General features: G+C 64.1%; 2 protein-coding genes across 2 annotated transcripts; one reads left to right on the top strand and one right to left on the bottom strand.

The window, feature by feature from the left end:
* The first annotated feature begins 619 nt into the window (after window positions 1-619).
* Window positions 620-10,509, top strand: BAIAP3 (BAI1 associated protein 3). Its single transcript, XM_082600434.1, has 34 exons — window positions 620-765; window positions 1,020-1,107; window positions 1,260-1,340; window positions 1,662-1,769; window positions 2,265-2,324; window positions 2,456-2,522; window positions 2,631-2,826; window positions 3,075-3,119; window positions 3,248-3,325; window positions 3,437-3,539; window positions 3,847-3,954; window positions 4,047-4,142; window positions 4,274-4,377; window positions 4,617-4,737; window positions 5,223-5,347; window positions 5,441-5,531; window positions 5,672-5,728; window positions 5,841-5,938; window positions 6,039-6,090; window positions 6,179-6,309; window positions 6,461-6,584; window positions 6,663-6,806; window positions 6,899-6,991; window positions 7,095-7,286; window positions 7,366-7,434; window positions 7,532-7,611; window positions 7,680-7,788; window positions 8,204-8,275; window positions 8,420-8,500; window positions 8,584-8,704; window positions 8,783-8,906; window positions 8,989-9,194; window positions 9,286-9,676; window positions 10,428-10,509. The coding sequence occupies exons 1-33, from the start codon at window positions 635-637 to the stop codon at window positions 9,387-9,389; spliced, it is 3,459 nt and encodes a 1,152-aa protein (XP_082456560.1). The 5' UTR covers window positions 620-634; the 3' UTR covers window positions 9,390-9,676; window positions 10,428-10,509.
* Window positions 10,414-13,014, bottom strand: TSR3 (TSR3 ribosome maturation factor). Its single transcript, XM_082600433.1, has 6 exons — window positions 12,827-13,014; window positions 12,507-12,726; window positions 11,961-12,154; window positions 11,297-11,476; window positions 11,059-11,122; window positions 10,414-10,781 (listed from the first exon to the last, which is right to left on the bottom strand). The coding sequence occupies exons 1-6, from the start codon at window positions 12,936-12,938 to the stop codon at window positions 10,622-10,624; spliced, it is 930 nt and encodes a 309-aa protein (XP_082456559.1). The 5' UTR covers window positions 12,939-13,014; the 3' UTR covers window positions 10,414-10,621.
* Window positions 13,015-13,061: the final 47 nt, after the last annotated feature.

Raw genomic sequence — 13,061 nt, 5'->3', positions numbered from 1 at the left:
TTGCCCTTCCCAGCAGGGTCTGCAGGGGACACTGAGACCCCTGGAGGACGTGTGTGGGTGTAACAGCAAAGGCTGGTCAGGCCGGGGGAACTGGAGTTGGCAGTGAGAGCCACTTGCCCCTCAGGGGCATCCCAGGGCCTAGCCACCTGGACAGGAAGGTGTCCCCAGAGCAGGGCCTACTCCTCTTCTGGCAAGTGTGGGTTGTGGGGCCACAGCTCCCGCTCACTCTCCTGTCCGGCTCCAATTGCCCATGTTGCCGTGGCAGCTGAGCCACCATGTAGCATCCTGCCTGGAGCAGCTCAGATACCACGCTGGGACGGAGAGGGATCCTCTGTGTCGAGTGAGGAATGGGCCCCGGGCATCCCCTGAAGCCAGCTCAGTACTAGTCATTCTGATCTGGGTGGCCAGAACCTGTGGGAAGGGATAGGGCTTGGACTGAGCAAGTCTGCAGCCCTGGGAGGGGCTGGAGCCCATGACCCCAGCAGTGGGCACCTCTGAGTAACGGGGGACACTTCAGTCATTGCTCAGGGTGGCATCTGATTTAATCATTGGGGACAGTATGGCAACACCAGTGAATGAACAAGTGGCCCGACCGGAGGCCGTGGCTGTGCTCTCTGCCCACAGGCCACCCACCATGTCCACCTTGCTGGAGATCAAGAGCAGCGTGCTCAGGCAGGTGCAGGTGTGCCCGTCCTTCCGCCGGAGGACTGAGGAGGAGCCGGCGAGCAGCAGCACCGAAGTGCAGGAGCCCGCGGCTGGGGCCTGGTGGGTACCCCACAGCCCGCTCCGCACGGTCATGGTCACCTGCACCTGACCCCCCTTCCTTCGCTGACCTCACACACCAGCTGCCCAGCATGGCCCCTGGGGGGAGCCCAGGAGGCTCTGAAGCCAAGGCCAGGGCGGGCATCATACCTCACCCCCAGACATGCAGAGACCCTTGAGTCATGTGGGCCGGCACATGCCCTGAGCTGTAGCTTTGGGGAGGGTCTGCTGACCCCGAGTCTGGGCTTTCTTGGCAGGAAACCTGGAGATGGTGTGGAGTTCTTCGCCCAGATGCGCCTCATCCTGAAGAAGGGGGAAAGCAGACAGGGCCTGCCGTGCCCCGAGGTGCGGATAGCACGGGCACTGCTGCCTGGCATGGGGCGCTGGGCCAGGCCTCCCCACCTGCCCCTCCGCCCTCCACTCCCTCCCTCCCTGGAGCGCTCCCCACCCCACTGGCCCCGGGAGCCACAGAGGCCCTCACCCGGTGCCCTTCACAGGTCCTCCTGCGCAGTAGCTCCCCAGCCCCCACAGAGCCCGTGGACCCCAGCCGTGGCCTTAGAGCCCTGACCCAAGAGGAGGTAAGGGGGAAGGGGACCTGGCCCCAGGAGGGGCTGTAAGTACCTCTGTGTGCCAGACTTAGGGTCTGGGGTGGGTGGGCCAGGCCTCCCCATGGAAGTGAGCGGAGGTCAGGGGTGAGGAGGGACCCCCAGTGGAGGGCCTGCTAGGTGCAAAGGCACAGAGGCAGGGATTGGGCTCTGCCAGTGGGAGGAGCTGCTGGGGGCTGGGCACACAGGGTGGACTCGAGGAGCCTGAGACCCCCTGTGGCCAGAACCCGGGGCTGAGAAGAGACAGGGACAGGGTGGCCAGGACTCGGCATGTGCTCCCCTCCCCACCTGCAGGTGGAGATGCTCTATGAGGAAGCCTTGTACACAGTCCTTTACCGCGCAGGGACCATGGGCCCCGACCAGGTGGATGACCAGGGGGCCCTACTGAGCTACCTGCAGCAGGTGAGCCCCATTGGTCCCACCCACCCTCCTGGCCTGGCCCCTCCCCATCTCTGGGGAGGACTAAGACACTTTCCCCCACCTGCTTATGTCAGTATCACCTGAACAACACACACAGATTTGCCCCATGTACACAAGACACACACACACACACACATATGCACAGGCAGACACAAACAGGCTGACAGGCATGCCCAGAAAGATGGAGTGATGGACAGACACACAGACACATTCAAACAGAAGAACACAAAGACAGACAGATGAACACAGAGACAGATATAAAGAACACAGGAAAGGACAGGTAGACAGATACAGGACATACAAAGAATGATGGACAGACAGACACACAGAAAAAAAGTAGAAAGGACAAACCAACAGATGGACAGACACCTTTATTCCTCACTTGTGTGTGCTTCCCCAACCCCGTGAGGACCCCAGGACAATAGTCAGCCCTGCTTCAGCGGTACCTGGGCCCTCACACCTGCCCGCCCTGTGCAGGTGTTCGGCAGCAGCCCCGAGGAACATGCTGAGGCCGTGGAGCGTGTGAAGAAGGCCAAGGTGAGGCTGCCACCCACCTGGGCAGACGCTGACCAGCGCAGTGCTCGTGTGCAGGGGCTCGGGGTGGAGGGGGCACAGGGCTGGGTACACGCTGAGCCCCGAGAGGCCCTCACACCCCCACCCACCCACAGGCTCCCACATATGCCCTGAAAGTCTCCGTCATGCGTGCCAAGAACCTGCTGGCCAAAGACCCCAACGGTGAGTGGGGTTGGCTAGCTCAGCCGGGACGTTGGCTAGCTCAGGTCGGGGGTTCACGGGGGGGCCTGGGGTCAGGGGTCAGGGGCTGAGGCACCTGCCGTGTCCCAGGTTTCAGTGACCCGTACTGCATGTTGGGCATCCTGCCGGCCTCAGGCACCCTGAGGGAGCCGGGCCCACACAAGGAGCAGCGCTTCAGCTTCCGCAAGGGCAGCAAGCGTGGTGGCCCACTGCCGGCCAAGTGCATCCAGGTCACCGAGGTCAAGAGCAGCACCCTGAACCCCGTGTGGAAAGAGCACTTCCTCTTGTAAGGCCCCTCGTCCAGCTGGGTGGCAGGGTGGTTGGGCAGGGTCTGCTGCGGTGCCAGGCTGGTCCGGGGGTTGCATGTGGCAGTTGTGCCTGTATGCGGTCTCAGTGCCTGCCCCAGGGAACTGAGGGGCTGGTCCTATGCCCATTTTCCAGAGGAGGAGACTGAGGCTCAGAAATGGTCCCTGCCCCAGCTCTGGGCAGAGGATCACCTGGACCCTAAAGGGTATCTCTCTGTTCTCCTTATAGTGAGATTGAGAATGTCAGCACCGACCAGCTGCACCTGGACATCTGGTATAGGCCCCTGTGCCCTGCAGGGCAGGGGATGTGGGCGCCTCTGGTCTGGGGAGAGCGGGAGGGGGCAGTCAGGGCCAGGCTGGGCTCCAGACCAGCCAGGTACCCCCACCTCGCCCCACCCTTAGGGATCATGATGATGACGTGTCCCTGGTGGAAGCATGCAGGAAGCTGAATGAAGTCATTGGCCTAAAGGGCATGAGCAGGTATGGCAGGTGGGACCCTTGTGCCCCTGACACTCACAGCTCGGCCATGGGGGCTAACAGGTGGTGGCTCCTCAGGGACCACAGGTGTGACGCCCACCCTACTGCCCCCAGGTATTTCAAACAGATTGTCAAGTCTGCCCGCGCAAATGGGACAGCAGGGCCCACGGAGGACCACACCGATGACTTCCTGGGGTGCCTCAACATACCCATCCGCGTGAGTGGGTGTCGGGGCGTCACTCATGGAACACCTGCTCATGGGTGCCCCGCCTTCCTGCGATACCGCTGCTATGTCCTGTGATTCCCCCAACAGTCTCCCATCTTTCTGGGGCTGGGGGGGCACCATGCTGGGAGGAGTGGGGGAGGGACAGCCTCCAGGGGTCCAGGCACCCCTAAGCGCTCCCTGTGCTGGTTACCCGTGTTCAGTGGGAATCGTAGGCCTGTTTTCTCCCCACGGTCCTGTAGACAGTCTGTGCGGGAGGAAGAGGGAGGCAGAATCACTAATCTGAACCCCCTTTCCCCAGGAGGTGCCCGTGGCTGGTGAGGACCGCTGGTTCAAACTGGAACCGCGCTCCAGCGCCTCCCGCGTGCAGGGGGACTGCCAGCTGGTCCTCAAGCTGATCACCACACAGGTGGGAAGCCAAGGGGGACCCCCGCCCTGCAGCCCTGCGCCCCAGCCCGTGGGCTTGGGCAGGGCTGGTGACCGGCGGGCCCTGCGTTCCAGAGGGACACGAGCATGAGCCAGCGCGGGCGCTCGGGCTTCTTGTCCTACCTGCTGCTGCTCAGCCGTCTGCTGCAGTTCGAGCACCAAGCCGAGGAGGTAGCGCCGCCCTCGGGCCCCCGGGGCAGCCAGGCGCGGCGTGGGGAGGGCGAGAGGGGGAGGCCGGGGACCTGGGGGACGAGAGGGGATGGGGGTCTCCCGCCTCCACCCACGCCCGGCCCGTCCCCCAGCCCAACTCGAGCAGCTGGCGCGGTGAGCTCAGCGGGCCTGCGGCCACCGTGCTCTGCCTGCACGGCGCGCAGAGCAACCTGTCGGCGTTGCAGCTGGCTGTGCTGTGAGTGGGCGAGGCCGCGCCGCAAGAGGGCAGGGCCCCGACGGGGCGGAAGGGCGGTGGGAGGGGCGGAGCCTTGGCGGGCGAAACTGCAAGTACATGGGCGGGGCCGCGTCGCGAGGGGCGGGGCACTGGAGGGGCGGGTCCCGGAAAAGGGCTGTGCTGTGAGTTGGAGGGGCGCCGGTTTCCTCCTGGTCCCGGCCCCAAGGCCGCTGCCCTGACCCTGGGCTGGGGCCCCGCAGGCACTGGCAGGTCAGCAGCCGCCACCATCAGACCCGCACCCTGGACTACGGCTACCTGCTGGGGCTGTTGGAAGATATGCAGGCACACTGGGAAGAGGCGGCCTCGCTGCCCCAAGAGCAGGTGGGCTTGGCTGAAAATGCTGTTTCTGGGGGGTGTGCCGTGGAGCTGCTCGGGCTGGGGCAGGCAGGGACGGCCAGAGTCCTGCCCTGGTGGGGTGCACAGCCTGCGGGTGCGGTAGGTGTTTAAAAACAAACGGACAAACTGCGGGACCTAGGAGAGAGCACGTGCTGTGCGGTCCCAGGATCGGGTGTGCGATACCTTGATGGAGTCCCGAGGGAGGGAGGCCGTGCCGCTTCAGCCCCGCGAGCAACAGAGGGAGTGGGCCAGCTCGCAGGAGGCACAGCTGGTGGTGCAAGGGCCCTGAGGGCGTCTGTGCCTCCAGGGGGAGCTGCGGAGGCAGGGGCTGGAGAGGTCATCACTGCAAGGCCAGTGGGGTTGGAGATGGTGGTAGGGAGGGTGCTCCTCAGGGCAGAGCCTTGTAGACTGGCTGGTTCTGCCGTGGACCGGGCACTCAGGAGTCAGTTCTTAAGGGCCCTGTCCCCCAGGAGGAGGGACTGGCAGACAGCTTCTCCGCCTTCTCTGAGTTTGGGCTTCGGTTGCTGCGCCATCTCCGAGACTACTTCCCTGCCACCAACAGCACAGCTGTCTACCGCCTGGAACTGCTGTTGAAGTGGGTGCAGCCGCTGGCACGAGGGGTGGGGGTCGGGATAGGGGTAGGGGACTAGGTGGGGCACCCCCAGTCAGCGGGTGACCGGTCGCCCAGGTGTCTTGGCAAGCTGCAGCTCTTCCAGCCTTCCTTTGAGATCTGCCCCTTCGAGACGGAGCTAAACATGGACATTGCTGCTGCCCTGAAGGTGTGTCCGGTAGCTTGGTCTGGGCTAACTGCTCCGGCCCTGCCCGTGCCCCTGCCCCCACCTGGACCTGCTGTACCACACACACTTTGTTGTCCTTTTCCCTCCCACCCACCATGCTGCCTTGGCGGCTTCCCTTGCAGAGAGGGAATCGTGAATGGTTCGACAAGCTCCTGAACTCCCAGAGTCCTCGTGAGCAGGTGTGACTCAGTGGGGGCATGGGTCAGGGGGAGCAGGTGTGGCTCAGGGGAGGGGAGGGGGGGCAGCATGTGGGTGCAGGCCAGAAGGTCAGTGTGCTGGGCTTCCTTGCAGCCGGGGCCACAGCGCCTTGCAGGGCTGGTCAAGCTGGCTGACACTGTCTACGAGGATCTGCAGTCCTGCTATGGCATCTATGCCAGCCTCTTCCACAGGTGGGGCCAGCGCTCTCCCTGCTGCCCCTGCCCATCCAGCCCCTCAAGTGCTGCCGCTGGGGAGCAGGAAGAGCAGATGTCTGAGGTGTGTCCTTTGCAGCATCATCAAGATCGACTTCTTCACCCTCACCTTTCGGCAGCTGGAGCGTCTGGTGAGGAGGTGGCCTGGGGAGAGCCCCCTGGCTGGGAAGGGGCCTGGGTTTCCTCTTGTTGGTAGTCTGACTCCACCCTCCTGGGCAGGTGGCTGAAGAGGCGTGGGTGCTGACGGAGGAGCTGAGCCCGAAGATGACCCTCGAGGTGGCCTCGGGGCTTTTTGAGCTCTACCTGACCCTGGCAGACATCCAGCGCTTCTGGGGCAGCATCCCGGGCCGGTGGGTGTCCTGCCCCCACGTGTCCTCCAGTCTCCTCTAGGAGGGCTCTGTGCAAGAGACTCTCCTCGGGGCCTCCTTAGGCTAGGAACCTGGGACATGTTGGCTCAAGGTGTCTGAGTTGGGGCGAGCTCTGACTGGCCTCCCGCTGCAGGGACAGCCGCTCCCTTGCCCTGGCTGGCATCCATGCCCCATTCCTGCCTGCTGTGAAGCTTTGGCTGCAGGTGCTGCGGGACCAAGCAAAGTGGAGGCTTCAGGGAGCCGTGGATGTGGACACGGTGAGTGAGCACCCAGGCCTGAGGATGCTGGGCTCATCCAGGGCACCCTCACAACCAAGGCTTCCCCCTGCTTCCTAGCTGGAGCCCATGGATTCCTCCTCCAAGCACAGCAGCTCCGCAGCCACTGCAAGCCTCTGCTTCAGCCACATCCAGGAGCTGTGGGCCCGCCTGGCATGGCCAGACCCTGCCCAGGCCCAGGGGCTGGGCACCCAGCTCAGCCAGGTGGGGACTCCCGGGAGGAGATCGGGGTCTAGAGGGGCAACAGGGCCAGGGGACATTGCCCACAGCTCCTGAGCCCCCATCTTCCACCCCAGGACCTGTGTGAAGCCGCCCTCTTCTACACAGAGCTGCTGCGGAAGAAGGTGGACACTCAGCCTGGGGCAGCGGGCGAGGCAGTGAGCGAGCCAGTGAGCCGACAGGCGGGCGGGGAGGGGCCAGTTGGGGGAGGAGGAGGCGCGGTGGGGCCACCACCTGACTGCCAACCCACACATGTCCGGCACACCTCCCCAGCTCTGTGTGGTCCTCAACGATGTGGAGCTCCTGCGCAAGGCTGCTGGCCAGGCGCTGCGTGGCCTGGCGTGGCTGGAGGGGGCTCCAGGGCTCGAGGGTGCGCTCCCGCGCCCCCTGCTTAGCTGCATGCAGGCCCTGGATGAGGACCTGCAGCGGGAGGCCCGAACCGTGACGGCACACCTGACCTCCAAGGTGGGCAGGGATGGTGGGGCGGGACCTGGCTGCCCCCTCCCTGCACCCCAACTTGGTGCTGAACGCCGTCCTCCCACAGATGGTGGGTGACATCAGGAAGTACGTGCAGCACATCAGCCTCTCGCCTGACTCCATCCAGAACGAGGAGGTGAGTGCCCGGCCAGGTGAGGGCTTGGGCATGGCGGGGAATGCGTGTGTGGGGTGGGGGCCCAGGCTCAGTCCCAGCCTGAGGACCCTGCCTGCAGGCCATGGCCCCGCTCCTGAAGTACCTGGATGAGAAGCTGGCTCTGCTGAACGCCTCTCTGGTGAAGGAGAACCTGAGCAGGTATGGTCCCGGGCAGGTGGAGCAGGGCTGGCCCAGTGTCCAGTCACAGATGCCGAGTGTCCCCACAGGGTGCTGGAGGCCCTCTGGGAGCTGCTGCTACAGGCTATTCTGCAGGCTCTGGGCGCAAACCGTGACGTGTCTGCCGACTTCTATGGGCGCTTCCACTTCACGCTGGAGGTAGGGCCATGTGGAAGAGCCCTTCCTGCTGCAGCTCCCAGTTCCTGGCTCCCCCCAACCCCAGGCCCAGGGCGACAATGCTGCTGACCCTTCCCAGCTGCCCTGCTGCACCCTGCTGGTACGCCAGGCCTTCCCTGGACACCCCTCCTCTGGGAACCCACCAGCGCAGCATCTCCTTCCCCCAGCCCACCTGTGTCAGAAGCACCTGGGCCACCTGTTAAGACAGCTATCTGGCCTCAGGCACCGACATTTTCCCAAGCTTCCTGGGGGCTTCTGATGCGCCCCAGGTGTGAGTGGCTCTGCCCTGGGCTCCCGAGAGCCCGAGCCGGGTGCTGCTCAAGGCTCCATTTGTCTCCACTCTCGGTCCCCAGCACCCACCTCGCCCCTGATATCTCTCCCTCTTGCCCCGCCGCAGGCCCTGGTCAATTTTTTCCACGCTGAGGGCCAGGGTTTGCCCCTGGAGAGCCTGAGGGATGGAAGCTACAAGGTGAAGTTTGTCCCTGGGGCCTCTGACAGAGGAAGGGGGAGGGGTGGACACCAGAGACCCAAATTTGAGTTCATCCACGCCCCACACGTGAAATGGGGCCGTGAGGAGCTGCCGGCATCACCAGGGGCCTCCTCCTTCCTGCAGAGGCTGGAGGAGGAGCTGCGCCTGCACCAGTGCTCCACCCGGGAGTGCATCGAGCAGTACTACTTGGACAAGCTCAAGCAGGTAGTGCGGCCCAGGTGTGGGCACGAGGCCCCGCCTCCGGGAGTCTCCGGCCTCCGGCTCACCGGCCCCCTGGCTTTTCACAGAGGTCCCTGGAGCACAATCGGTTTGGGCGCCTGAGTGTCCGCTGCCACTACGAGGCGGCCGAACAGCGGCTGGTGGTGGAGGTGCTGCACGCCGCCGACCTGCTCCCCCTGGACGCCAACGGTGCGGGGGAGGGGTGCGGCGGGACGAGGCGGGGCTGGCGGGGACGGCGGCGTGGTCCGCTCACAGCCGTGTCCCTAGGCCTGAGCGACCCCTTTGTGATCGTGGAGCTGGGCCCGCCGCACCTTTTCCCTCTGGTCCGCAGTCAGAGGACCCAGGTCAAGAGCCGGACGCTGCACCCCGTGTACGACGAGCTCTTCTACTTGTGAGTGTCCCTCCCTGTCCTGCCCGTCCGGAGCCGGGAGCAGGCTTCCAGGTGACCACCGCCCGCCTCCCCCCGCCCCCAGCTCCGTGCCCGCAGAGGCCTGCCGCCGCCGGGGCGCCTGCGTGCTGTTCACCATCATGGACCACGACTGGCTGTCCACCAACGACTTCGCGGGGGAGGCAGCCCTGGGCCTGGGCAGCATTGGCGGCGTCGCGAGGCCCCAGGTGGGAGGGAGCGCGAGGGCCGGGCAGCCGGTCACCCTGCACCTGCGCCGGCCCAGAGCCCAGGGTGAGTGAGGGGCGGGGCGGGGGAGGGGCTGATGGCGGGGCCAGCCGGGCTGACACTGGCACCATCGCGTCCCCCCACCACCTGCCCGCAGTGAGATCGGCGCTTAGGATGCTGGAGGGCCGCAACAACAAGGAGGCGCAGGAGTTTGTCAAGAGACTCAAGGAGCTGGAGAAGTACATGGAGGCGGACCCCTGAGCCCCTGCGGCCGCCAGCCAGGCCCTCCCCAAGTCCCCGTGTTGTTCTCTCGCTGTGGTCAGCTTTGTGCAGCCGGGCTCGTGGTGCCCCTTCCCCTGCTTCATGGTGTGTATGCTGTGGCTGGACTCCCTGGGCTCCCTTTTGCCCTGGTCATGTCTCTGGTGTGTGCCGTGAACCCCCTGTGCCCAGTAAGCCCCACCCCACTGGATCCAGACGGCCGACTGGGCGAGGTCTGGCCAGCAGCTGCCCCCCCACCCTGGAGCAGAGAGAGCAGGCCTGGCCGCCAGGTGAGCTTCCCACCTTACCTCAGGTTCCACAGCCACAGGGCAGGAGGGCGCTGGTCTTAAAGCAGGGCTCTCAGTGGGGCAGCCTTGCCCCCCAGGGGACATTAGGTGCTGCCTGGAGACATTTTTGGTAGTCAGTCACAGCTGGGGAGTGGGTGAAAGCTGCGCTGTTAGCACCAGTGGGTAGAGACCAGGCTTGACATCCTGCCATGAACCACCCCCAACAAAGAATGGTTCACCCCTAAATGTCACCAGTGCTACATAGGAGAGCCCTGTCCTAAAGGAAGTTCTGTCCTCGTCTCTCCAGGGCTGGGGCAAGGCCTCACTAGGTGAAGAGGCAGGAAGGTCTGCGTTTTGAGTCTGGACAATCCAGGCTTTGGAGGGAGAGGGTGAACATGTGCAGTGTCCCCACCCTTCTCCAGGGACCCTCCACCCCAGAGGGCATGTGGAGGGTGATTTGCCTGAGAGCTGCACAGGTCTCCAGTCCTCACTCAGCTGACAGGCCCAGGGTCTCTGGCTGAGGATGTCACCCAAGGCTGGTCAGTGTAAGGGGCTCCATGCCAACTGGCCAGCTATCTGGTGTTTCCTTTCACGAACGCATGGGTGCCCACACAAGACCTACCCTGCAGCCCCATCCCCACACCCCAGACCCTTCTAGGCAGGGTCTGCCTCACTAGAGGCTGAGGGTCCCCCCAAACCCCCAGGCCAAGCGCAGAGAAGCAGAGGCTCACACAGGGGTCTCCTTGGCTTGCAGCTTCATTGGGAGGGCTCTGAGGCAGGACCCAGAGCAAGGCCGGGTTAGAAGCACAGAGAGAAAACCCAGAGTCCAGTCCTGCTGGCAGCTGCAGGGGCTGAGGCCACCAGGTCTGTGTGTGTTCCCGCAAGTTCCACTGCCATCTCTAGATGTCCTCATCACTCCGCCTTGGAAAATATACATGTCTGCAGTTTTCAGTCTCTCTGCCGTTTCCTGATTCCTTTCCAAATCTCTGTGGGGACCCTGGTCTCTGTCTCTTCAGGGCTGCTGCCGCCGCCTCCCCCATCTTTGGGGTCAGGCCCAAGTTCCTCAGACTCCTCCTCGGTGTCACTGTCAGCCCTGTCTCTGGGCAGCCTGGGAGGGAGGGGTGCGTTCACTGGCCAGTCTGAGGTAACACCCCTCCCCACTCATTCACCAAAGCCCCCAAGCTGAGGACAGATTCCTATTCCGTGTCCTCTCAAAACTGAAATCCCTCCATCAGGACATCCACCTTCCCTTCTCCGCACTCGGAAAGGCATCCTGGTGTTGTTTAGGACACCACCCCACCCTGCAGCAGGAGTGGCTGAGGCCAGAGGCGGAGGGGAGCCCTGGGTCTGAGCTGTCATGAAACTTGGGAAGCCCAAGGACCTACCGGGGGCCAGACACGGGCCTGTTGAGGTTTGCAAACTCTCGCCCTGAATCCACATCAAAGGGATCTGAATTGAGGAATCAAAGAGGAAAGTGACCTGTAGGTGAGCCTGGAGCAGAACCAAGCATCCCACAGCTGTGGCAGGAAGGCTCCCCCCAACCCCCAGGCTTCTCAAAGGAGGTGGCAGGCCTGGAGGGTGCTGGCTCCCACCCAGGGGACTTGTGTCTGTGCCAGACCTCACCGATTTCCTCCTCTTCCTCGGGGTGCTCCTTGGTGTGGGCCAGGAACTCCTGCTCTGCCTGCAGCACCTCCTCTGGGCCATTGCAGGCTGCATACTTGTCCAGGAGCTGGCGGTTCAGGTCTAGGAAGCCCTTGCCCCACTTGAACTTCCGTAGCAAAATGACAGCAAGGTCTGAAAAACCTGTTGGTGCAGGAAACAGGAATTCCAAGGATGTAGACAATCCCTCTCCTGTCACCCTTGCCGCTGGTTCCTTCTGTCCCACGAACTAAAAGTCCCGCTGACACTTCCCCACGGTCCAGACAGCCCATGCCCACTCACTAGCCTCTGCCTCAGTAGCCCATTAAGTCCCTCTCCCCACAGGGAGTCTCACAGGGCCACCCACCTGGGCCTCCATGTGGACCATAAGGTCTCTGGGGATGAGCTGTGGTAACAAAGGACTCTCAGAGCGGTGGTGCCCTGACAACGAGGGCCAAATACGGGTGCTTGTAGGCCAGCGATGTGTTCTGCCTCCACCTCAAACCGGCATGGCGAGGACTTAAGTGGGAGTTAGGATGAAACCCTGGCCACCTCCCCATACATGGTCATGCTCCTCCTGGGACTTGCAGCAGAAAACACACTGCTGGGAGCACAGCCAGACTCCAGGCTGCCAGGCCCCGACACTCACCCAGGATGCAGAAGGTGGCAGCGAAGGCCTCCACACAGGAGAGCCTGCAAGGCCGGCCATAGTTCACAGGGTTGGCAGCCACCAGGTGGGGCAGGATCCGCAAGTGGCTCCCTCGCATCTTCTCAAATGGAGTCTCATCCAGTCTGGCCCAGGAGCAGTCGATGACGGCGACCCCGGACTGTGCCACCAACTGTCTGCCAGGAGCAGCATAGGGCTTGGTTCTGGGGTCAACTTGGTGCTGGCCCCACTGGGGATTCAGCGGCATCATTCCCCCATGCCAATGACCCCCAAGGACTCTCATGGGCCAAGCTTTTGAGGCAGCTGGGGGGGATGTGTTCCTCGATAAAGCTCATTTATTCACTCAACAAACGTTTATTGAAACCTGCATCCTGGACTTTGCCCTAGGTAATGGGGGCAAACTAGACAGATCAGTGCAAATAGGTGAGCCCTGAAAAGAAGGATGCGCCAGAGTAGGGGACTCATTAAGAAAAGTCCCAGGAGGCACCCCGCCCTCCCCACCCCCACACCCTGTCCTCTCCCGCCTACCTGTCTGCGGGGGACACGTACTGGGTGCCCACGGGGCTGAGCACGAGGCCGCCGAACCTGTGGCCCAGACGTAGGCAGCGAACCAGTCCCAGGCGCGCCAGCTTGCGGCCGGTGCAGCGCCGGGGGTCGCAGTGGCCCAGCTCCCACATGGCCAGAGCGCAGGGCAGGTGCACAGGGCCCGGGGCGCCCTCGTCCTCGGCCGCCTCTGGCTCCACGGACGCTACACCGGGCACAGAAGGGGACCCGGCCTCAGCCGCGGCTCCGCGACCCGACCCTGGGCCTCCGACCCCCGCCCCCGCTCCGCATCACGCCCCACTCACCGCGCAGCGCGGCGCCCACCTCCTCGGCGAAAGCCTCCAGAAAGCGGCCCGCGGGGCGCCAAGTGCGGCCACCTGCGGCCCCGCGCCCACGCGCTGCCCTGCGGCGGCCCATGGCTGGGAGCAGGGCCGGAGAGTCCCGCCCGCTCTCAACTTCTCAGGCAGCCGAGGCGCGCCTCTGCGCAGGAGCCGGACGCCATATCCGGTTCCGGCGTTCATGTGACAAGGCGCTCACGTG

Source organism: Mesoplodon mirus (assembly GCF_964341445.2).
Source record: "Mesoplodon mirus genome assembly, chromosome: 15".
Taxonomy (NCBI): Eukaryota; Metazoa; Chordata; class Mammalia; order Artiodactyla; family Ziphiidae; genus Mesoplodon; species Mesoplodon mirus.
Note: the sequence above shows the minus strand (reverse complement) of the source record. Positions and strands in the feature narration are given on the sequence as shown.

What these genes read in the sequence shown, in the direction of transcription:
- BAIAP3 (XM_082600434.1), top strand. Translation starts at nt 635, where the DNA reads ATGTCCACCTTGCTGGAGATCAAGAGCAGCGTGCTCAGGCAGGTGCAG. An exon ending in TGGGGCAGCATCCCGGGCCG is followed by an intron (nt 6,310 to 6,460) that starts GTGGGTGTCCTG and finishes CTCCCGCTGCAG; the next exon opens with GGACAGCCGCTCCCTTGCCC. An exon ending in GCTCCCCCTGGACGCCAACG is followed by an intron (nt 8,705 to 8,782) that starts GTGCGGGGGAGG and finishes CCGTGTCCCTAG; the next exon opens with GCCTGAGCGACCCCTTTGTG.
- TSR3 (XM_082600433.1), bottom strand. Translation starts at nt 12,938, where the DNA reads ATGGGCCGCCGCAGGGCAGCGCGTGGGCGCGGGGCCGCAGGTGGCCGC. An exon ending in TACGTGTCCCCCGCAGACAG is followed by an intron (nt 12,155 to 12,506) that starts GTAGGCGGGAGA and finishes TGCTCCTGGCAG; the next exon opens with ACAGTTGGTGGCACAGTCCG. An exon ending in TGCCACCTTCTGCATCCTGG is followed by an intron (nt 11,477 to 11,960) that starts GTGAGTGTCGGG and finishes CTGCACCAACAG; the next exon opens with GTTTTTCAGACCTTGCTGTC.